General features: G+C 43.2%; 1 protein-coding gene across 2 annotated transcripts in view; it reads left to right on the top strand.

Moving 5' to 3' along the window:
• Nucleotides 1-24,842, top strand: part of ADCY1 (adenylate cyclase 1) — a 252,378-nt gene that overhangs the window by 106,296 nt on the left and 121,240 nt on the right. For both annotated transcript variants that reach the window (XM_074945261.1, XM_074945260.1), the window contains exon 4: nucleotides 15,197-15,308. In XM_074945261.1, coding sequence (XP_074801362.1) covers nucleotides 15,197-15,308 — 112 coding nt within the window. The remainder of the gene's footprint in view (nucleotides 1-15,196; nucleotides 15,309-24,842) is intronic.

Below are 24,842 nucleotides of genomic sequence, written 5' to 3'. Positions count from 1 at the left end.
CTTCTCCTCTCGAATGACCTGGTCCTGAATAATGAAAACAGAGAAATTGCTTTCACTGAAATTTGTACTCTGTTTCTAGTCTGTTTCACTTTGTTTCCTCTGCACAAGCACAATGCTGCAGGGTTTGGGTTTACCTCAGAAAAATATTTGGCTTCCAACCACTTCTGCGGGAAAGTCCAAATAAAAAACCTTTTTACTCGGATCAGGAAGTTAACATTTATAGTATTACCAACTGTCATGATTTTAGTGCAGGTCTCATGGTAGATTTTGGTTTTCTTAAAGCCTCAGTTCCTGGAATCCTGTAATTACATGAGAACCTCAGCTTTTCCTTTTTATTTTTAAATGAGTTTCTCAAAGTTTCAGAGAAAAGCTTGAAAATATGACCCAAGTGCCTCCCACAGGCTCAGAAATCAAAAGGCAGGTAAGATTTAAGCCAGTCTCATTATTTTTTGGGTCCTGGCTCATGATTTTTGAATGCGTAGGGTTGGTAACGCTGCATTTATATTGATCTTGGATTTCCCAAAACCCAAGCTGAGAGTTTCAAAAATAGGTGCCTGTAGCTAGGCACTTAGGAAGAGATTTTCAAAGGTCCTAAGCAATTTAGGAGCACAAATCCCATTCAAAGTAAATGGGACTTGGGCTCTTAAATCACTTTATACACATTTTGAAAATTCCTCCCTTAAATAAGAACTACCTACTTTTGAAAATCAAGCCATTTCTTTAGGTACAAGAATGGATTTAGGAACCTAACTTTAGGTCCCTATTTTTTAAAAATCTTGCCCCCTCCCTTTATTTGTCATGGCTAGCACTAACATGCCACCCGCCCCATCATCTTTGCCACTCATAATAGTTTACAGATGGTCGACAAATGATGAAGTAATAATGATGGGAGCTTGGAGAACTGATTGAAGAAAACACCTTCTAAGCCAGATAGATTGTATTACATTCCTATGCTGTCACTGTGGCATAGTCTCAGGAGGCATTCTCTTCCTAAGACATACCATCAGCAAGTCCTTGTCCAGCAGAACCAGTCATGTTGGGCTCTGTAGTGCACCCTTTTTATCTTTTTTTGAAGAGCTGAGTTTCTCTATCTACAAGCTTTCAATCTACTTTGCTGCAACAATCTACCCGAGCTGAGTGGGTGACACTTGGAATCAGCGTCACCAGGATGTTTTCAATGCAGTACCATCTTGGGTGGATTTTGTACAATTTTGTTCAGTGATATCTTCAATGTTGAGGTAATTACAGCCAGTTAGCTGGGAGGTGGACCTGCACTTCTTGGCATGTGAAGATGAACGAGAAAGCTTGGGGCTAATTATTGAAACCTGTTAATGTTTTCCTTAGTGAAAGTGTAATGATTGTCATAACTGTTCATCACCGGGGATTGAATTTGGGACCTCCAGTGCTTAAGAAATGTAAGCCTCTATCAGACTATCCTTCGCATTCACTAGCGAGGGATGCATCATATTCACTGAACAGTGAGTTATTAAAATGTGGTGCCGGCTACCACTCTCTACCCTAATGTTTTCAGGGAAGGTTATTGAGAAAGTGAAGTGAGGACAGTACATGTCACACATCTTGAGTTCTTGCGTGTCCTTGATCCACTCTGGTCTGGATTTGGCCACCATCGTGGAGCAAGCTGGAAATGTTAACCATGTGCCTCTTCGCTTATTCCAAAATGTTTTTCCAGCATGTTTCTCAGTGAGTTTTTGTCTCCCTGTATTCTCATCTGTTCACAGATGAATCTCTCCAGCTGTAAGTCACTTCAAGCTTCCTTCTTAATACTGTAGGGGTTTATTCTCGCTCAGCAGTTCAAAGCATTAAACTCCCCTTAACATCAATGGAAACCTTGTGTGTGGAGTGGGGGCTAGATTAAAACTTTAAACTACATTTGCTTTTAACTTGATGCTGCTCCATAAACCTCAATGGATCACTTTTAAACCTTTCGCCCTGTCAAAGAACAAGCTACCTTCTTCCTTAAGTCTGACACCATTACATTCTTAAATTGCGACTGTAGGGATATCAGTAAATCCTGCCCTCCCAGAAACTTACAAGCACTTTTGCAATTTCAGTAATTTTGTAGTGAATTATTTTACAAGTGATGATTCTAAAATGAAAATAAAATTAATAAATTTTAGATAAGAAATTTTAAAACTTTATTCAAAGGAATTTTCACTTGGTCTTACAATGCAATAAATCTGTCATTAATAATCATATCAACTAAATAGTAATTTACACTTATAGTATCCAGCACATTGCATTCAAGGATGCTCAGCCATGAACATAAAATAATTAAGGCTCTTAACACTTCTGTGAGTAAAAAGGATAAATAAAGTCTTGTTTTAACCGTTTTACTGATGAATAGCCTGAGGCAGAAAGATTAAGTGCCTTCACCTAGTCAAGTGTAGGGCTAGTTATAATACCCAGGAATCTTGACTCCCCTTCTCTCATAGGAAAACTCCACAGAGAAGATTAGACTAGACAGGAAGAGAAAGTCACAAGCTCTTACCTAGGGGGAAAAAATCAAGGTAAACTCCTTGGGAAGGAGCTGTTGTTATGACTACTATATGTGAAGTGCCACCAGTAATGAGATGGAGATTGTGAGGTTGATACGCCGATCACCCTGCTTTTAACTTCAGTCACATAAATGGAGATACTCCAGTATAAGAGAGAGCAGAATCAGGCTCTTGTTCATGCAGTGCTGTGCTAACTGTTGGTGCTAAATAAATTACCTTAGAATGTTAGTATTGATTATGATCTAAAGTGTTCTTTAGTCCTTATCAGTACTGCATTTCTTCTCCTATCATCATTCATATTTTTACAGATTTTTTTTCTTTGAAGACAGCTTATTTTCTGTCTATATCACTCTAGCTATATCGTTCTGAATTTAAATGGTTAAATGGGTTCTCAGATAGTTACTTATAGCCATTGTTTTTCCCATCATAATCACAGCCACAGCAGTGATACACTATTCTTGCTTGCTTTCTTCTAACTGAAGTACATGGCTGTTTATAGCATAGTATCTTTTTATATTATTTACAATTAAAAAAACCAGTATGTTAAGAACTGCTTTACATTTTTTACCTATATCATGAGAAGTTACTGTAAAGCCATAAACAGCATGAAAACTCTGGGTTTGAGCTGTTGTTTGCTATCAAAAGAGAAGGATCACTGGGCCTAAGATTGACCACAGACTTAGAAGCCAAATAATTGCACAAGAAAATATTATGTTATGGTAGGCTTCTGTGTGTGTATTTATTTATATGTGTGGGTGGGTGGGGGGGGAAGAAATCTTTCCAAGGCAAACTTTCATTACGTCTAGGATGTGGACCGAGGTACATAAAAAATCGTGATTAAAAACAGAAAACATTGATCTTTGGAAGCTTTCCAGGGAAGAGGTCAAATGTACTTTTCATAATCTGATGGGAGTCAATATTGTGCAGATGAAATCTGTACTCTTCTGGGTAGCTCTGTTTCCTCTTCCTACATGTTGAGTGTAATAATTAGTGGTTATCTAATGGATGGACCTCGACCTCAGAGAGACAACAATTGTGTCAGTTATCAAGAAAGCAACAGAACTGTTTGCTTGCTTGCTTGTGTTTTGTTTTTAATGGGGCTGTTCGATATAACAGTAGGAACAGTTGCAAATGCCATGGGTTACCTGAAAAAAGTTCTTCGTAGAATAAATGGATGAAAGCAGAAAAGAAAGGTGTGGTTACATTTGTGTGTCTGACATGATCACGGCATCAAGAAAGATGTGGAAAAGGCATTGGAGGAGGGATGGTCTTGAAAAGCAGGTTTAGAGTGGCACAAAGACGGTGGATCAGGGCAGAAGATTGGTCTTTGCCTTAGTTTTCTGTAAAATGGGGATAATAATGCTTTCTACCACTTTTTGTCTGCTTTATCTATTTAGATCATGCACTCTTCAGGGCAGAAACCATCTCTTACTATATATATGTACAGTGCGTAACACAATGGGACTCCAATCATGATTGGAGTGGCTAGGTGCTGCTTTTAAGAGTAATAAAAAAATAAGACTCATAATCTGCTCATCTGCACAGTGTATATGGGGCCTGCCTGTTCCTCTACTTTGCAATTAGCTTTTCCCACTCATAATCAGGTGCTAATAAAGATATTTTAATATATGCAACTTACAGAAAAGTGGCCAGTTTAGAATGTAACAGACAAGTACTCACTCTGCTCTGTGAATCAGATTCCTCAAGCTATAAATGGATAATGAGCATTCAGAATACTCCGAATTTTCTAGTTTCTACTATGGTAGTTTAGTTTAGCCTAATGTTAATAAGGGACAAGTAGTAAACTAAATGCAGGCAACAATAGACAATGAAATTGAAAATATTGATCTCTTAAAAACTGAGCACCTGATCCAAAGCCCATTCACTGTCTTCAGCAGGCTTTGGGTCAGGCCCTATGGGTTCAGTTCATTTGAAATTTACTTGTGAAAGTAGTCCCACTGAAAATCTCTAGGATTATTCCTGTAAATGCTTGCCACCATGTAAGGGTTGGACATTCAAGGCCTAAATAGAGGCTACTATTCTTAACAAACAGTAAATTTCCTAGATTAATAGTGGCATCTTCTTTCCCAAGAAAGATCAGACCAGAAATACCTGTCTAATTAAAAATCAGATGTTTATGAAATGTCGAGATGACTTTAAAAATTCCCTTAATTTACCCTGTAGCGAGGTTTCAAAGCTTGTGCTCTGTGATGCTTCTGAGGCAGATGGTTCGTTGTGAATTGATTTTAAGGAAATTTCTAAAAACATAAAGAATACATTTTCTCCTTTCATGATCACTCCGACAACCCCAAGTTCATAATTCACACAGCCTACTGTAGATCTTAGTGACTTTGAATGTGTCTATACTGGAGCTGGGAGGAGTGAATAAGGTATATGCATGAACACGGTTAAAAAGTGAACATTTGTCGTCTGTAGTATTTAAATTTGCTATGGTATTTGCAGTATTTTCCTTCCAAAACTGAGGATGCTATATAAAGAATGGGATACGGCGGTGAACCGTTCTAATGGCATTCGCTGTAGGGAAGCAGCCTAGATCTGCTATGCTATGCAGCAGAATTTTGAGGCACACTTTTAGCAGGTGTTGGAACCCAGCAGAAAGCTGCTGAAGGTCTGCTGACTCATTGTGGCAGGTGCAGCTCATTAATGCCATCCAGGCTATAAGGGCAGTGGGAGGGAGCTAAGGCAGAAAATATCCTCGAGGGATGGCTTGGCGTTATTTTTGAGTGAACAACAAAGCCAAACCTCAGGCAGGGAGTTCATTTGGATGCTAATTCAGGGTCGGTGTGCCCTGTTGCGGACCAGGTAGGGACTTGGACAATTCACATATTAGTTGCACTGCAGATAATTAGAATGTCACAACACAGCAGCTCTCGTGCAGAGGTGGGCAAACTATGGCCCGTCGGCCACATCCGGCCCATGGGACCGTCCTGCCCGACCCCTGAGCTCCCAGCTGGGGAGGCTAGCCCACAGCCCCTCCCCTGCTGTTCCTCTGCAGCCTCACGGGCAGCGTGGCTTGTGCCCGCCCACCTCCCAGGCTTTCCAATAAGCCTGTCCTGTCGCTCTGAGCGGCATGGTAAGGGGGCGGGGGGAGGAGGGGTTGAATAAGGAACAGAAGGTCCCGGGGGGTACTCAGGGGGCGGTTGGATGGGGTGGAGGTTTGGGGGGGGGGCAATCAGGAGACAGGGAGCAGGGGGGGTTGGATGGGGGTTGGGGGTTCCCAGGAGGGGGGGACAGGGAGTGGGGGGGATAGATAGGGGGTAGGGTCCTGGGGGGGGCAGTTAGGGATGGGGGTCCTGGGAGGGGGCGGTCAGGGGACAAGGAGTGGGGTGGGGGGTTGGATGGGTTGGGGGGCCTGTCAGGGGGCGGGGGTGTGGATAGGGGTCGGGGCAATCAGGGGACAGGGAGCAGGGTGGGTTGGATAGGGGATGGGGTCCCAGGGGGGCAGTTAGGGGTGGGGGGTCCTGGGAGGGGCCGGTCAGGGGACAAGGAGCAGGGGGGTTGGATGGGGGTTCTGAGGGGGGCAGTCAGGGGGTGGGGACCAGGCTGTTTGCGGAGGCACAGCCTTTCCTACCCGGCCCTGCATACCGTTTCGCACCCCGATGTGGCCCTCGGGCCAAAAAGTTTACCCACCTCTGCTCTAGTGTATTATTTTCTTGTAATTACTCTATTTAACAACTTTATAAATCCTGTAGCTACACAAAGCATATAATCCTCTCATGTTCTTACAATAGGGATGCATTTTTCCTCCTCCTTTCAATGTTCCTTCCATTCCAACAAATTGGGAAGGACATCATGAAAAGCGATGCGTTTATCACACAAAATGGAATTATTTTATTATTTATTACTTGTATTACTGTAGCGCATATGAGCCCCAGTCGTGGACCAGGACCCCATTGTGCCAAGTCATTTACAAACATGTAACAAAAACATGGTCTGTGCCCCCAGGAGCTTACAACCTGAATATAATACTAAAGATAATGGATCGATACTGACGGATGAGGAGTACATGGAACCAATGAAACATCTTGCTGACCATTACTAACTTTTATGGTATTAAATATTTTTGAACTGGAAAATGAGTCTTCATTCCACTTTTGTGTGTGTTAAATACTTTTTTTTTTTCCTAAGCTGAATATAGGGCCTAAATGCACCCTACTCTTTGCACAACAACAAACCATGGAATGAGCGAGGCTGCAATACAGCAGAGGCCTGGGATTTGGAAGACCCCTACTTCATTCACTGCATCCTGTCTATCCTCTGTGCTGAGGACTCAGTTTTGCTATCACTTATTCAGAATAAATCCATGACTAAATAATAAATAATATGACTTATAGAATGAATAATATGATTTACAGAATAAATCTATAGCTTGCTATAGGTTTTCGCTGTGGTAATGGAAAAATATAATGTAATCCAACATAAGGCACAGATCCACAGGACCTCTGTCTTATTCACTGTGTGTTGTCCAAGCTATACATGGAATGAGGCAGGTATCCTGCAGTTATTTGAAATCATATAATTAGACTGTATTGTTGGGCATATGCACAAGAGGGCAGAGTTAGTTTTGGATCCAATTTTAACTTGACATTTTCACTGCCTTTTTACTCAAAACAGCCATTTTTGAACATTATAAATTTGTAATAAAGACTTGTGATTAATACTCAACTGTGTGTAATCGGAACATTACAATTAAAATGTTCAAGAACTTGCAGTTATTAAAAACAACCAAACCCCCTAAACCTTAAATCAAAATGACCATAAGGTAAGATAACATATAAAAGATTTTGTTAACTTTAAAAAATGTCTACATTCAATTAACAGTATTGATATATAGAACTTCACCTTTCAGATTTCACAAACAAATGTAACTGTGACCTACAACATACACTTCAGAACTCTCTTAACATACGACTATTTATATATTTTACATATATGCATTTATGCATTTAGTTATGCATAAACTAGTGACGTATGAAATGAAAGTGTTTGCAAGTATGTGTTATGGGTCACTTTATACATCCCCAGTTTGGCCTGTTGGTAATAAATGAAAACCCTATGGACCAAATGGTGAAATATGAGGATCAACATATATGCCAAATGAATGTTCCTTTTAACTGAATGTATTTGTTGTATAACTCGTGTCGATTCTGTAAAATAACCCTCCCTTAGCACACCGCTAATAAATGAGCACCTTTACTGTAGGCCATGGTTAAATAATTAAGAGTTCTAGATGCGATTGCCTACAACGTACCTGTTCTTAACAGTTACTGTAGGTCACCTACTATATTTAACTTTTAAGTATTTGAGCATTTACATTCTTTCCATTAAAACATTGGGCATTCTGTACTGCGTATGTGTTTGCCCCGAGTGCTGATTTGAAAATTTCTTGATGAGCAAATATTTGTGTTTTACTGTCTTATGTTTTGAAAGATTTAAAGAAGTTTCCAGATTTGAAAAACAACCAACCATAAAATTCTAAAGCGAACATTTTCTAAAATAGTAGCCACTAGTTTTGGGTGCCCAGCATGAGGCATCTCATGAGACATTTGGCTGTCTCATGTTGAGCAGCCAAAATCAGTGACCACTGCTGAAAATTTGGCTGCATCAGAATAGGAAAACACAGAGAGCAATGCATCAGGCATAAACAGAAAAACTCATCACATGCTTATGTAGATCCTGGGAACTTCTGGCGTGACAGAGAAACCAAATAGAATTTCTAATAGAATAGTAAAATAATTCATGAAAGAAAATACCAGTGATGTCTCATTGAATATAATTGAAGTCTGATAACTAGGTGGTTACATTGGATCATAACAGTCCCTGCTTTTTACCCTTGGGTAGCTGAATTCCAGTGTGCGTTTCGGTCAATTTCTAGAAATCTTTAATGCACATCCTGAGTGTATTTCAAAAACTTCAGGGAATTTAGTATGATGATTTGGCATTGGCTGACGGATTTCATGAAAGACAGATCCAGGTCTGTCAAGCAAGGATGTTGTAGGTCCAAAATGAAGTACATTGGCAGAGCTTTGTGTGTAAATCTGAAGAGCACTTATTGGCACTACCATATTTATTTCTATTTTATTTAAGTCTTTCACTGTGCCATCTCCATGGCATCTCATGGTTATAACACTGTAGACAGAAGGCACTAGAGATTAATCTAAGTGTACATATTTTATATTTAAAAAGTCTTTACTATGATGTAAATTATCAAATTCCAGAGTGTAGTATGCTTAAACAATGCTCTAAGAAAACATGTTCTAGGAAGTAAAGAGGAGTTGCTCTAAGGATATGCATGACAGCACACACATGCTTGTAAATCTGTATTAAGGTTTGGAACTGTTGAAATTTAGAAGGCTCGATCCTGGTCTACACTAGGACTTTAGGTCGAATTTAGGAGCGTTAAATCGATGTAAATCTGCACCCGTCCACACGATGAAGCCCTTTTTTTCAACTTAAAGGGCTCTTAAAATCGATTTCCTTACTCCACCCCTGACAAGTGGATCAGCGCTTAAATCGGCCTTGCTGGGTCGAATTTGGGGTACTGTGGACACAATTTGACGGTATTGGCCTCCGGGAGCTATCCCAGAGTGCTCCATTGTGACCGCTCTGGACAGCACTCTCAACTCACATGCACTGGCCAGGTAGACAGGAAAAGAACCGCGAACTTTTGAATCTCATTTCCTGTTTGGCCAGCGTGGCAAGCTGCAGGTGACCATGCAGAGCTCATCAGCAGAGGTGACCATGATGGAGTCCCAGAATCACAAAAGAGCTCCAGCATGGACTGAATGGGAGGTACGGGATCTGATCGCTGTATGGGGAGAGGGATCCATGCTATCAGAACTCTGTTCCAGTTTTTGAAATGCCAAAACATTTGTCAAAATGTCCCAGGGCATGAAGGACAGAGGCCATAACAGGGACCCAAAGCAGTGCCGCATGAAACTTAAGGAGCTGAGGCAAGCCTACCAGAAAATCAGAGGGGCAAATGGCCGCTCCGGGTCAGAGCCCCAAACATGCTGCTTCTATGATGAGCTGCATGCCATTTTAGGGGGTTCAGCCACCACTACCCCAGCCGTGTTGTTTGACTCCTTCAATGGAGATGGAGGCAACACGGAAGCAGGTTTTGGGGATGAAGAAGATGATGATGAGGAGGAGGAGGAGGTTGTAGATAGCTCACAGCAAGCAAGCGGAGAAACCGGTTTTCCCGACAGCCAGGAACTGTTTCTCACCCTGGACCTGGAGCCAGTACCCCCCGAACCCACCCAAGGCTGCCTCCTGGACCCGGCAGGGGGAGAAGGGACCTCCGGTGAGTGTATCTTTTAAAATACTATACATGGTTTAAAAGCAAGCATGTGAAAGGATTAATTTGCCCTGGCATTCACGGCTCTCCTGGATGTACTCCCAAAGCCTTTGCAAAAGGTTTCTGAGGAGGGCAGCCTTATTGTGTCCTCCATGGTAGGACACTTTACCACTCCAGGCCAGTAGCACGTACTCGGGAATCATTGTACAACAAAGCATTGCAGTGTATGTTTGCTGGCGTCCAGACAACATCCGTTCTTTATCTCTCTGTGTTATCCTCAGGAGAGTGAGATATCATTCATGGTCACCTGGTTGAAATAGGGTGCTTTTCTTCAGGGGACACTCAGAGGTGCCCGTTCCTGCTGGGCTGTTTGCCTGTGGCTGAACAGAAATGTTCCCCACTGTTAGCCACGGGGAGGGGGAGGGTTGAGGGGGTAGCCACGCGGTGGGGGGAGGCAAAATGCGACCTTGTAACAAAAGCACATGTGCTATGTATGTAATGTTAACGGCAAGGTTTACTGTGAAAGAGTGTAGCCACTGTTTTATAAAATGTGTCTTTTTAAATACCGCTGTCCCTTTTTTTTTCTCCACCAGCTGCATGTGTTTCAATGATCACAGGATCTTCTCCTTCCCAGAGGCTAGTGAAGATTAGAAAGAAAAAAAAGCGCACTCGCCATGAAATGTTCTCTGAGCTCATGCTGTCCTCCCACACTGACAGAGCACAGACGAATGCATGGAGGCAAATAATGTCAGAGTGCAGGAAAGCACAAAATGACCGGGAGGAGAGGAGGTGGCTGGCTGAAGAGAGTAAGCAGGCTGAAGATAGGGCTGAAGCTCAAATGTGGCGGCAGTGTGATGAGAGGAGGCAGGATTCAATACTGAGGCTGCTGGAGGATCAAACGAATATGCTCCAGTGTATGGTTGAGCTGCAGCAAAGGCAGCTGGAGCACAGACTGCCACTACAGCCCCTGTGTAACCAACCGCCCTCCTCCCCAAGTTCCATAGCCTCCTCACCCAGACGCCCAAGAACGCGGTGGGGGGGGCCTCTGGCAAACCAGCCACTCCACCACAGAGGATTGCCCAAAAAACAGAAGGCTGGCATTCAATAAATTTTAAAGTTGTAAACTTTTAAAGTGCTGTGTGACATTTTCCTTCCCTCCTCCACCACCCCTCCTGGGCTATCTTGGTAGTCATCCCCCTATTTGTGTGATGAATAAATAAAGAATGCATGAATGTGAAGCAACAATGACTTTATTGCCTCTGCAAGCGGTGATCGAAGGGAGGAGGGGAGGGTGGTTAGCTTACAGGGAAGTAGAGTGAACCAAGGGGCGGGGGGTTTCATCAAGGAGAAACAAACAAAACTTTCACACCATAGCCTGGCCAGTCATGAAACTGGTTTTCAAAGCTTCTCTGATGCGTACCGCGCCCTCCTGCGCTCTTCTAACCACCCTGGTGTCTAGCTGCGTGTAACCAGCAGCCAGGCGATTTGCCTCAACCTCCCACCCCGCCATAAACGTCTCCCCCTTGCTCTCACAGATATTGTGGAGTGCGCAGCAAGCAGTAATAACAGTGGGAATATTGGTTTCGCTGAGGTCTAAGTGAGTCAGTAAACTGCGCCAGCGCGCCTTTAAACGTCCAAATGCACATTCTACCACCATTCTGCACTTGCTCAGCCTGTAGTTGAACAGCTCCTGACTACTGTCCAGGCTGCCTGTGTACAGCTTCATGAGCCATGGCATTAAGGGGTAGGCTGGGTCCCCAAGGATAACTATAGGCATTTCAACATCCCCAACAGTTATTTTCTGGTCTGGGAATAAAGTCCCTTCCTGCAGCTTTTGAAACAGACCAGAATTCCTGAAGATGCGAGTGTCACGTACCTTTCCCGGCCATCCCACGTTGATGTTGGTGAAACGTCCCTTGTGATCCACCAGAGCTTGCAGCACTATTGAAAAGTACCCCTTGCGGTTTATGTACCGGCTGCCTTGGTGCTCCGGTCCTAAGATAGGGATATGGGTTCCGTCTATGGCCCCACCACAGTTAGGGAATCCCATTGCAGCAAAGCCATCCACTATGACCTGCACATTTCCCAAGGTCACTACCCTTGATATCAGCAGATCTTTGATTGCGTTGGCTACTTGCATCACAGCAGCCCCCACAGTAGATTTGCCCACTCCAAATTGATTCCCAACTGACCGGTAGCTGTCTGGCGTTGCAAGCTTCCACAGGGCTATCGCCACTCGCTTCTCAACTGTGAGGGCTGCTCTCATCTTGGTATTCATGCGCTTCAGGGCAGGGGAAAGCAAGTCACAAAGTTCCATGAAAGTGCCCTTACGAATGTGAAAGTTTCGCAGCCACTGGGAAACGTCCCAGACCCGCAACACTATGTGGTCCCACCAGTCTGTGCTTGTTTCCCGAGCCCAGAATCGGCTTTCCACAGCATGAACCTGCCCCATTAGCACCATGATGCATGCATTGGCAGGGCCCATGCTTTCAGAGAAATCTGTGTCCATGTCCTGATCACTCACGTGACCGCGCTGACATCGCCTCCTCGCCCGGTATCGCTCTGCCAGGTTCTGGTGCTGCATATACTGCTGGATAATGCGTGTGGTGTTTAATGTGCTCCTAATTGCCAAAGTGAGCTGAGCGGCCTCCATGCTTGCCTTGGTATGGCGTCCGCACAGAAAAAAGGCGCGGAACGATTGTCTGCCGTTGCTCTGACGGAGGGAGGGGCGACTGGTGACATGGCTTACAGGGTTGGCTTACAGGGAATTAAAATCAACAAAGGGGATGGCTTTACGTCAAGGAGTATTTCAGGCAGGACTTCACGGAGGGTTCCAATAAGAAATGGTGCACCTAAGTAATTGTTCTTATTGGAACAAGCAGGTTGGTCTGGCCTCTGATTGATACATGGCTAGATTTACCTCGCTGCACCTTCTCTGTGAGTGACTGCAGTGTGACCTAGAGGAATGAGTCCCCTGGGTGGGGGGTGGGGGGGGAAGCAAATGAGTACAAAACAAATCTGTTCTATTTCTTGTTTTGATCCACTCCATCTATCTTTTACATCTTTGGCTGGCAGCAGACGGTGCAGAAGGACTGCAAGCCATCCACATCTCCTGGCTGCTTGGCAGAAGATGGTACAATAGGACTGCTAGCCATCCTCATCTCTTGCCTGCCCGGCGGAAGATGGTACAATAGGACTGCTAGCAATCTGTATCACCTGCCTGCTCACCATAAGATGGTTCAATAGGACAGACTGCAGGACTAAAGAGAATGACCTGGTCAAGTCACTTCTAATGTAGTCCCTGCACCCATGTCTGCCCAGGCGCTCCTGGCTGACGAGGCCAAGAGCACCTTGGACATGACAATGACAGCTACCAGTCCTATTGTACCGTCTGCTGCCACAAGGCAATGGGTTGATGCTGCTGTGTAGCAATGCAGTACCATGTCTGCCAGCACCCAGAAGACATACGGTGACGGTTACCTGAGCGGGCTCCATGCTTGCCATGGTATGACGTCTGCTCAGGTAACTCAAGAAAAAAGGCGTGAAACGATTGTCTGCTGCTGCTTTCACGGAGGGAGGGAGGGAACGGGGGCCTGACGATATGTACCCAGAACCACCCATGACAATGTTTTAGCCCCATCAGGCATTGGGATCTCAACCCAGAATTCCAATGGGCAGCGGAGACTGCGGGAACTGTGGGATAGCTACCCACAGTGCAACACTCCGGAAGTCGACGCTTGCCTTGGTACTGTGGAAGCACTCCGCTGAGTTAATTCACTTAATGCACTTAGAGCATTTTCTGTTGGGACACACACACTCGAATATATAAAAACGATTTCTAAAAAACCGACTTCTATAAATTCGACCTAATTTCATAGTGTAGACATACCCTCAGTGTTGTGTTGAGCTAGGTTTCCTAGGTTAGGGAGATGAAAAGGATTTTTGGGCCAGAAATGATTTTTATCAATTGCATGGAATCAAATTAGGTATTGGGAGGATTTGTGGCAGTGGGGTGGTTTAGGTGCCTTTGATAAGGGGCTGGGTTGGGAATTGAGAAGGTTATATTTTCCTTTTTTTGGGTTTTTGGGTGAGGGATCCGATTTGGTGACCTTGTCTGGAAGCAAGAATGGGGGACTGGTTAGGTTTGTTTTTCTAGCATCTGTTACATTAATTGGGAGGGAAGGAGTTGCAATTGTAAGAGTAGAGAATTGTTTCAGAGGAGGGAGATTTGTGCTGGGTTATCTTAAATTGCTGTCCTCAAGATGTATTTTAAGTCATGCAAGCACATCTAGAGCATATAGTTAGGTGGCATTTTTATAAACTTAAATAAATTATTATTTGAAGTTATTTGGACTGGGTACTGCCTGTGAGTAGATCCATAGCATTTCTACAGCTGCCACAGGGCCTGGGCCAGCAGGTGAGTAAATCTAAATAATTAATACTTCAGTAGCCGCTCCATTCAAGGATCTACTTAGGTACTTATATGGCCCCTTTCAACGCAGTATCTGAGTAACTCCCAACTATGTTTAGATTTATCCTTTCAACATCCCTATGAGGTAGGGAAGTGTAATTAAGGCAGAGAGGGCAGCTGGGCATACAAGTCCCACTGATAGTGGGATTTGGGTGCTTAACTCCCTAAGGATGTTTTGAAAATTCCAGCCTAAGTGATTTGCCTGGGGTTTTACAGTCTGTGGCAAAGAAGGAATTGAACCCAGATCTCTCAAGTCCTGGTCCACAGCCTTAATTCCTCAAAGTGTTTTGTAAGCATTAATCAGTTGAGCCTCACAGTACTTTCTGTAAATTATCCCCATTTCTCATGTAGGTGAACTGAAACACAGAAAGTGTACACAACTTAGAAGTTAAGTGAGGAAGGATGGTTAAGTGGTAGGGTGCTAACCTAGGACTTAGGAGCCCCAGGTTAAATTCCCTGTTCTGCCAGAGATTTCCTTTCTAATGTGGTGCAAGATGCTTCAGCCTCTCTGTGGCTCAGTTCCCATCTGTAAAATGAAGATAATAGTACTGTCCTACCACAAAGGGGTGTTGAGGCACTCAGACCCCCTACAGTGATGGGGGGGAAGGATAACGGTATAAGTACCTAAGAGAAAACTTGCTTGAGGTCCCAGGAAGCCTGTGGCAGAGCCAGCAACAGAACGCCAATTCCCCTGACTCATAGTTCTGTGCTTTAAATGCAAGATGATCCTGGATCTTTGATATTTGTGCTCTGCATAGAACTTTAATGGTGGCAATCCTGGTTTGCCTGGGTTTGTGTTCTGGGTTGCACTCAGTGCATAGAAAAAGATAATTAGATTAAGAAGGTGTGTTCTGCACTAATGTTTCCATGTTTCCTTCCTTCTCTTTACAGCATTTTGTTTGCAGACATTGTGGGGTTCACTAGTTTGGCATCACAGTGCACTGCTCAAGAGCTGGTGAAGCTTCTGAATGAACTCTTTGGCAAGTTTGATGAATTAGCTACAGTAAGCATGTCATTCTCTTTTTTTTTTCTTTTTTTTTTTCCTATTTAATTTGAATTGCTTTTTGAATAATGATGTCTTGGGTGGATTACATATGTTAGAGACATGAAATAGATTGATTGCTAGCCCCATTTCCACTGTGAGGCCCATAAATCATGAGTTGCTAAGGTTTCTTTTCATTGATTCATATTTTTGAGATAAAGCAATCCATTTAAATGGTAAGAAAAGAAACTGCAGTTGCTATTTTTAAAATACTTTTTCCCAGTGCTCTTGACGGGGCCTAGTTACAATTAATGGAGGTAACTATTAAAACTGTACTTTTTTACCATTCATAGAAAAGAAATAGTATAGTGGAAGATGTGAATATTGACTCTATAGTATAAATCTATTATGTATTGGTGACAAGAGCTCAGAGCCTCAGTTCAGTTCCTCACTGACAGTTGCCCATGTCACAGAAACTGTGATGGATCATCAGAGAGACTATTATGGATGTAATAGATGTATTCTGATTACAAGTATTTATTATCTAGTCACAGCACCCACAGAGTAATAGATGCCTTATGGAATAAAAAGACAGGCACATTCTTTGCCCATAAGATCTGATATTTTAATGGTACAAAGACATAGCAATTAAGAGAGACAAACAGTTGGTGGGGAAGTTGGAAGATGGGTGGTTACAGATAACCAAATGAGTTCACGTGTTGTTTGTGTGTGACACCCATGTCCTGTTCCAAATTATGTTCTATATTATATACAAAATGTTTCCTCCACAAACGTCCTTTTCAATATATAGTGATCCCTTAATCAAGACTCTCCATTCCTTCCCATAGGGTGCTCACCATCCAAAAACATCCTCCCATGCACTGTGCTCTCTCACCATCCTACCATCTCCTCTCCTGACTCCACACAGCAACCCAGGGTGTGTAGTTCTGCTCCTCCCAGGGATTAGCCTCTCTTAATTTCCTCAGTACAAATCCTCTGTCCCTGTATATTACTCTGATGTCAAGCTTTGAGACAGATGAGCCGTTTCCATCCCCGCATTCCTTTGCCAAACTGCTTGCTGATAAGACAGCTGGAAGTGTCTCCTGGGTGGGAGGAAGTCTCTTGCTGTATGCGATACCAGAGGGTGGGGAGGGTGTGGTGACCTTTGGGCCCTCCTTTTCTCTCAGTTGTCTAAGGGAATGGGGCCTCTACATGAGGGTCATCACAGGTGATCAGGGCCAAACTGTATCACAAGAGACCAGAAACTGTGAAGGAAGACCATGACTGAACCTTCTCTCCCATCCCTTAAAGTCCCCACACACAATGGTGGTCAGGCCCAAAGAGGTGCTCTGGCTGGTCTGCAGCCTTCCTGCCCCATTGCTGCAGCAATTCCAGCTGAAGTGCCTTCCATCCCTCTGTACAGTGGCCATTTCTGGGCTTCTCAATTCCTCGCCCTGCAAGTGGAGCAGCTACAGTTTGTGCTGATGCCATGTTTGTTCCCAGGGTTATGGCGCCACCTCGGGAGATGTTCTTCCTTCCTTAGCCTGTATGATTGGGGGGCAGGGCTTCTAGCATCCCCTAAGCCCTCCACCACGTATTTTAGCTGTTTCTGCAGGGGCTGCCTATAGCGTAACAAAAGCGAGGGAGAAATTCACTTTTCCTTTTAGATCAGTGTAGCCTAAAAATTTGCCTCATGTAGCCACAGAAGCTTTTATAATTATCTTTAAAAATTATTCAACCTCAGAGCTGCATTTAGGGATGCCATATGCACCAAACACTAGCATGGGCAGAGCTGATTAGACTGATGGCCTACGGGATGGATGCCAAATGACAATGGATTTAGGTGGGAAGCTTTGCATAATTTCTAAATGCCAGCACAGCTCCATGAATGTCAACCTTGTGTGACAATAAATAAGCATTTGGGCCATTCCCGATGCCCTTTACGCTTGAATGTTTTTCACAATTAAAAAAAAAATCACTAATCACTATGGGGCAAAGTTCATTGTAGTCAATGGGAGTCTATGGATCAGGTCCTAGCTCTCGACCAGACATTCAGCTCAAGATGACTTCTGCATTTTCTTTAAAGAACTAATAAGAACAAACATTTTAAAATAGAAAAAAAAATATTCAAACTCCAGGAATTCAGTGGAACTTATTCTTATTATTTTATTTATAAAATGTACCTACAGCAATGGTGTCCTTCGCCCTTGGCCAGATAGGGTATCTCTGTATTGGGTGCATTCTGATTGAGCAGTGATATATCTATGGTGTGAGTTAGCCTGTCTTTCTCTGGATTTTAATAAGGGTGCTTGCATTTCCTCTGGTTGCTATGACTTCCATAAGAGGAATCCATTGCACGCTGGGTGCTATAGAGGGGAGATCAGAATGCGGATAATGCCTGTGTCAGGAGACAAAGATGAGCCAAGTAGTCAGGTCATACAAGGACAGCTTGGGAGGACCCGAAACTGCCCTTTTGTAGGGCCGGGGCATTGAATACATGATTATCATGAGAAAGGGATTGTCGCTGCCACCAGTTCTCTTTTCCCTGTTCTGAGTCCTCACCATCTTGTCTTGCTCCATTTCATCTTGTTGACACTTTATCTCCAGCAGTTGTAGCTCCTACCTATTCCCTGTTATATCTGATTCATTTCTTGCATGGTATTTCTTGTCTGGGTTCCCTTTCCCAGGGGCAGGATGCCCTCCTGGGGAGTAATGTAGTGGAAGCATGGACACCCTTTGAGAAACCAGATGAGAAAGTAGAATAATCCTCTGAAGTTTTCAATGTGCCATAGAGGTCCAGTCAGAAGACTCAGATAATTCTTCAATGAAGACCATGAGAGCCAGGCATGATTTAAGTGAGCAAGTTCTCTTGCAATTCCTTCCAACAGCTTGAGGAGACACTAAAGTGTTTCTCTGTATTAGAGTCGGATTCTTGTCAGTGGGTCACAATTATTCCTACACAGCTATTTGTCCTTCTCACTTTCTTTCCGAGAACTCAAAGATGCAAGAGTTAGATACCCTGAAGAGAGAGAGAATGGCATAGAAGGCTATCTATCTAAGGTACATATGTGTAGAATCTGAACAGCTCACACTTTTTAATGCATTTATGTTCACCCCTGTGAGCTATCCCCATTCCCCATTCATGGGGAACTGAGCCATAGAGAGAGACTCACTTTTCCAAGGTCACACAGGAAGCCTCTGGCAGAACAGAGAATTGGACCTAGGTCTCCTGAACCTCAAGCTCATGTTCTAACCACTGGACAAACTTTCCTCTTCTAGGAAGGCTCATCAAAGTCTTGTTCCTTCTTTGGCTGCATTTGTGCTATAACAGAAAGCTATCTCATTCTTATGATTTATTTCCTTGAAGTAAGTCTGTTTCTGCACTGGGGCCTATGCAACTAATGAGAACATGATAGGCCTGCTTCTCCTCTCCTGGTGTGTCTACTCTTGGACATTCCACACCATCATTCTAGCACTGAGGCAGCATGCAGTGTGTTCATGCAAATGGTGACAATAAAGAAATCAAGAACATAAATCTAACCCAGATATAAACACTAAAGGAGGTATATGGTAGAGTTTTAAAACTACATGGTGACTCTGTTATGCACTCGCAAGATAGCCAGTTGCACATAAATCCCACAGGCTGCATGTGAGTAGAGTGTGGAGCAACTGGAAAGATTAAATCCACTGCCCAAACCAGGGCCAGGGTGCAGGGCTGCTGCTGTAGGCTATGGACTAGAACAGCCCAGTTGAGCTGCTTGCACTGAATATTAGCACTAATGGAGCTGCATAAACGTGAATGCGTGGCGCCTTCCTGTTCCAGCCCCATTGTGTCCTGAGCCACTATATGTAGAGCCAATGGTGATACTGTTTACATGGCACACTGGGGTTGCACATAAATCTCTGTGAGATCAATCCACCATTGGTATCCCTGCCCAGACAAAATGTGGGGCTTAACGCCCAAGGCACTTAAGCAGATGCGTAACTTTGAAGCTAATGGGACTACCATGTACTTAAAAGTACACATGTGCTTAAGTACCTTGCTGAGGTCTTGCCCTCCGGAGCTTCACTTCAAGGGTAAATTTCATCCTCTGATTGGAGCAGTGAACTCCCCTTCCGCCCCCAACTTTCTGAAATCTTACACACGGTTTTCCTTTGAGAATGAAATGAAATCTCTTGTCTCTTCTTAACGATGCAAAGGCATGAACCAGCATTTGCATGCGACAGTAGTTTGTAATGTATAGCAGCAGAGCGTGAAAGAGGACAAAACCTGTCCTTTTTTCTGCAGCAAAGAGAGGCTTGTAATCATGTCTCCTTCAGTCAGATGAAATGTGCACAGCTATACATGATTTTTTTTGACAGGGATTCTGATCTGCTGATTAGAACAACTACTGCATGTGTTTTGTACTGGATTAGTTCAAAATCCTCGTCTGTATTGGTTAAGAACAACGGTGTGCCTTAACAGTCCCCGGGGGGGAAATGCAAAGAAAATCTGCGGCCATTTAGTTGCGGTGTGTACGGTCCCTGTGACTACTGAAGTGTGATCTGTGGTCGTACATTGTGTTTGTTGTTGGTGCTTAGGAGCCAACATCAATTGGACGTGGCAACTTGTGCCCCCTCTTGGTAAAATAATTGCCCTGTCTTACAAAGGTAATACAGAAAAATGATCCCAGATACCACTGCAGTAAATGTGGTAGGAGGAAAGGGCAAATATTAAAACAGCATTTACTTACTGTGAGTAAATCTTATGGAAACAGATGGGCTTGAATGTTTCTCAGCATTAACATTTTAGTAAGGTGTTTTTTTTTAAACATTTTAAATAGCACCTTTGATCCCAAATGATCCCAAACTATGTTAAAATCTATTATAATAATCATTAGGGGCTACATTGAGTCTTTGTTCCTAGCACTGAGTACTGAGTGGCATGTAGTTGGGCATCCCTGAAAGGAGTTCTGGAAAGGTTACAAAACAATATCTAATATTTCTTCTTATTCCTCTGCCCTGTTATTGCATAAGAACATTGATCTGATCCAGTGTGGCAATTCCTGTGATCCTGTGGAGTTCCTACTTCTGAAAGTGACCAGCATCAAGTACTTCAGAGAAAGGGGCAAGAACCCTGCAGGAGACAATTATGGGATAATCTGGCCCTGAACAGAAACTTGCTACTAACCCAAAATACTTAGAGAAGATGGCTAATGCTCTGAAGACAAGGATTAATATCGGTTCCTAAACTCTTATTTATTTGTTTACTATTTGCTATTTAAACGTGGATATTCTTTTTATTCATCTATAGCTAATGCTTTTTTTAATTCTGCTAGGCTCTTGGCCTCAGTGATAGCTCAAGGCAGTGAGTTCCACAGGTAAATTGTGTTGTGTTTTCTCTTAAAGTGTCTTTGTCAGTTTCCAATTTCCCACCTTTCAATTTCATTAAATGTCTCCTTGTTCTTGTATTATAACAGTGTGAATAGAAGTTCCTGATCTACCTTCCCCATGCTATGGATTATTTTGTATATTTTTGTCATGTCCCCTCTTATTTATCTCCACTCTAAGGTAAATAGTCCCTGTCTTCTCAATCTTTCTTCATATAAGGGTTTTTTCCGAGTTCTTAGTCTTTAACTTTTCCATTTCTGCTAAGTCCTTTTTTACAATGGAGTGACCAGAACTGAACACACAGGGCACACAGCTGATTTACATAATGACATTGTAATATTTTCTGTTATTCTCCATCTCATTCCTTATGCATCCTAATGTTTTGCTTGCTTCTTGACTGCTCTTTTTACACTGAGCCGAGATCTTCATTGAACTGTACACAACGATGCCATGCCTTTTTCTGGAGCTGATGCAATTAATTTAGAATCCAGTAAGGTGTATGAGCAGGGGAAATTATTCCCTCCAGCATGCATTACTTTGTCTTCAAATTTTGTCCCCTTGCTGTTCATCCTGTTTTCCACATCATTAATAAATCCGTTACACTACACAGGTTCTAGCATGGACTCTTTTGGCACCCTGCTGTTAACCTTTTTAATGATGAACACTGCCCATTTATTCCTACTCTTTGTTTCTCTCTCTTAGTCAGGTTTTGATCCATGACTGCACTCTCACACCATGCCTCTTACGGTATACCTATTTATTTCCTTTAACAGCCTCTTGTTTAGGACTTTGTCAAAAAGACCTCTTGAAAGTTTAAATAAACTATATCAACCAGTTATCCTTTATCCACTATTTCGTAGGCATGTTCAAATAATTTCTGAGAGATAAGGGAGGCACAATTTTCTTAGTAGCAACTATGCTAGTTAGAAGCTAAGGTGCCTTCTAGGTATTTTAGTTTTAATTATAACTTCAGTCAGTTCACCAGGTACCCAAAGTCTTACTGGTGTGTAAATCCCAGATCACTCCTATTAAAATACAGGTACGATACTTGCTGCACTTCAGTTCTTTATATGGTGTGACACCTCCTAGGGGTATCCAGGGTTATGAGGCACCTCGATACCATCTGCCCTTAGCAAGAGGAAGTCATGACTGCACCTGCTGTGGGTCAGCTCCCTGAATCCACCAGCCTCTTGCAACACAAGCACAACCATCCAGTCCTCCACAGACCTCACTGTCTCTGTACAGTTAGCAATAAGCACAGACTAAGCCCCGAGTCCTCCAAGCATCCCTCTGGAGTGCTCAGACCCTGATTCATTGAACACTCAGCTCTCTCCTTCCAAAGGAATAGTACACACCACCTTACTAGTTTTAACTCAGGATCACTGCTCTGCTTAACACACAGCACTTAGATATCTTTATAGTGGAAACAATAATAAGTTTATTATCAAAGAACAGAGATTCAAATGATAGTAAGCAAGAATATCTGAAACAAGCAGTAAGGTATAAAACAAAGTCATAAAACTCTTTCTAGAGCCTAAACTTAACTCTCGGGACATTCTCCTGTCTCCTACAGGGTAGCTTGGCCCAAGTCCTTTTCCTAGCACTTTCCATCAGGATGGATGAAATTCCATTTCATAAGATCAAGCCCACTGCAGCTTGTCTTCACAGATGGAAGGATGCCATAACATCTCTCTGCATCCCCAGATAGATCAGACCTTTGATCTTCACCTGAAAACAGTGGTCCCTCCCCACTGTTCACCTCTTCTTGTTGATTTCCTTCTGAAGTCTCCACAAGCCCTTCATTAGCGTTTGTCTCAGTATACTAATCAACTTCTGTTGTAAGACACACAATGGTCTGCCAGGGAGATAAGTGTCCACCTCCTGTCTCAAAGCACGCTATCTTTGAGTAACCTGGCTTTAACTACAAGACCTAGAGAATGCAATTTTCAGCATATATATGTAACTCTTCACATGTTATTCCATACATACATCTTACAATGATTGTGATGACCACTATGACAGAGGCTTTCATCAGAGACCTCATATGACATTTCTTGGTGAAACCATGGGATCCCTGTGTATCCTTGTGTCCTCTGCCAATTGGCATCAAGGGACCCTTGGGTCACATGTGGTAACTTGTTCAATGAGAGATTGTGTATTTTTCTTAACAGCTCAGCCACTTCATCCTCACTTTCCTTCAGAACTCTTGGGTGTATGCCATCTGCACTGGGTAACTTGTTGCTTCTTAGTGTGCCCATTTGTTCCAACACCCCTTCTTCAGACACTTTAATTTGTGGATAGTTCCTCATCTTTATTACCAGAAAAGAGTAGGTATCTCCCTAACATTCTTCGTGGTGAAGACTGAAGCAAAAAAAAAAACAAACAATTTAGCTTCTCAGAAATATTCTGGTCTTCTTTAATTGTTCCCTGTAATGGTTGTGAGCTGGAGCAGGTTCTCCCCACTAGTGGTTAGGGCCCAAGGCAGGAGTCACACCCAATGATTCATCCCCAGCAGCAGTTCTGCTAGCGGGTGTCTTGCTAAGTCCTGGGGCTGGGTAGGGGAACCCGGGTCCTCCCACTCCATCGGGTTCCAACCTAGGGCCCTGAAAGGTTGGTTCAGATTCGCTCACCTTGTGGTGTCTTCTGTCAGCCACAAGTCAGCTTCCCTGGGTCATATCCTATCTCATTCTGCATCCCTGCCAGCCACCCCTAGGGAGCACTGCCTTCAGGGCTTCCAGCCGTGGTCTCAGTGTCCAGGTGCTGTGCCTCCCCTGTTGCCTGGCTTGGTGTGGGCTCAGCTCACATCTTTCACAGGTGCTCCCAGAGCATGTCTTTCTCCCTGGCCTGCCAGGCCCTGACTGAGCTGTCTGGCTACCTCTTAAACCCCACATCCAACCCAAGCATGCTCAGCACGGGGCAGAGGTGCGGGGCCTCCTTAGCCCAGAGTTGCTCCTTAATCCCCTCCCGTCCAGTGAGGGCTTTATACTCCCTATCACAGTGATGAACCCAAAATTTCCCCACAGGCTTCCTACATCTAATATACATAGAGAAGTTCTTACTATTTGTATGTATGCCTTCAATTATCTGCCTTTCAAATTCCACCTTAGTCCTACACCTAATTTCCTTCTTAGAAATTGCCTATTGGCTTTACTGGGGTTGGGCTTCCATATGCTGGAAGATCTCTGATTGCTTTGTATAATGTCTTGGATGTTGCCATTTAGTTGCACTGATTTATTTTTTGTCTTCCTATTTCCCTTTCAGTTTAGAGTTATATATGCTATGAGACTCTGTGTCAATAGAATCCATTCTAAATCTAAGTATTTTCGTCTATTTACTCTTGACTTTAAGAACTTTTTGACCAGCTTTTGGGGGGAGGGATAGCTCAGTGGTTTGAACATTGGCCTGCTAAACCCAGGGTTGTGAGTTCAATCCTTGAGGAGGCCATTTAGGGATCTGGGGCAATTGGGGATTAGTCCTGCTTTGAGCAGGGGTTGGACTAGATGACCTCCTGAGGTCCCTGCCAACCCTGATATTCTATGATTTCTATTAAATTCCCCTCTTTCTAAAGTTAAGGGCTAGTTTGCGGTACCTTTCCTCCCTCAGAGACCTTGAACTTAATTATATTCTAGTCACTGTTACACAGAGGTTTAACGGTAGTTGCTTCTTGAACCAACTCTTGTTTCTTCCTTTGTACTACATCAAGAATAGTTTCTCCTCTTTTGTGCTTTAGAACTAGCTGTTTCAAGAAGCAATCATTTAAGAAATTGTTTCTGTAAACATTATCCCATTGTGACCAGTTAATATATACAGATAATTGAATTGCTCAATGATCGTCATTGGACTAGATGACCACCTGAGGTCCCTTCCAACTCTGATATTCTATGATTCTATGATTTCATTAAACGTTGCCTTGTTGTACTGTCTGAGCACTGTGCAATTCTTGCCCTGGTCTGGAAGCTGTTGGTAGAATAGTCAAAATTCTTACCCTGCCAGTATTCTTGTAACATGGGATTTGTATCCACACAGATTCAGTTGTGGTCCTTTCCACTCAGAATTTTTATCTCCCTAGATTCTGTGGTATCTTTTAGATACAACACTACTCCGCCCCACCACCCTTTGACCTGTTCAGTTTATAGCCAGGTATTACAGCAGCCCTTTGATTTTTCTCATTTCACCACATTTCAG

The sequence above is a fragment of the Natator depressus genome, chromosome 2, assembly GCF_965152275.1.
Source record: "Natator depressus isolate rNatDep1 chromosome 2, rNatDep2.hap1, whole genome shotgun sequence".
Taxonomy (NCBI): Eukaryota; Metazoa; Chordata; order Testudines; family Cheloniidae; genus Natator; species Natator depressus.
Note: the sequence above shows the minus strand (reverse complement) of the source record. Positions and strands in the feature narration are given on the sequence as shown.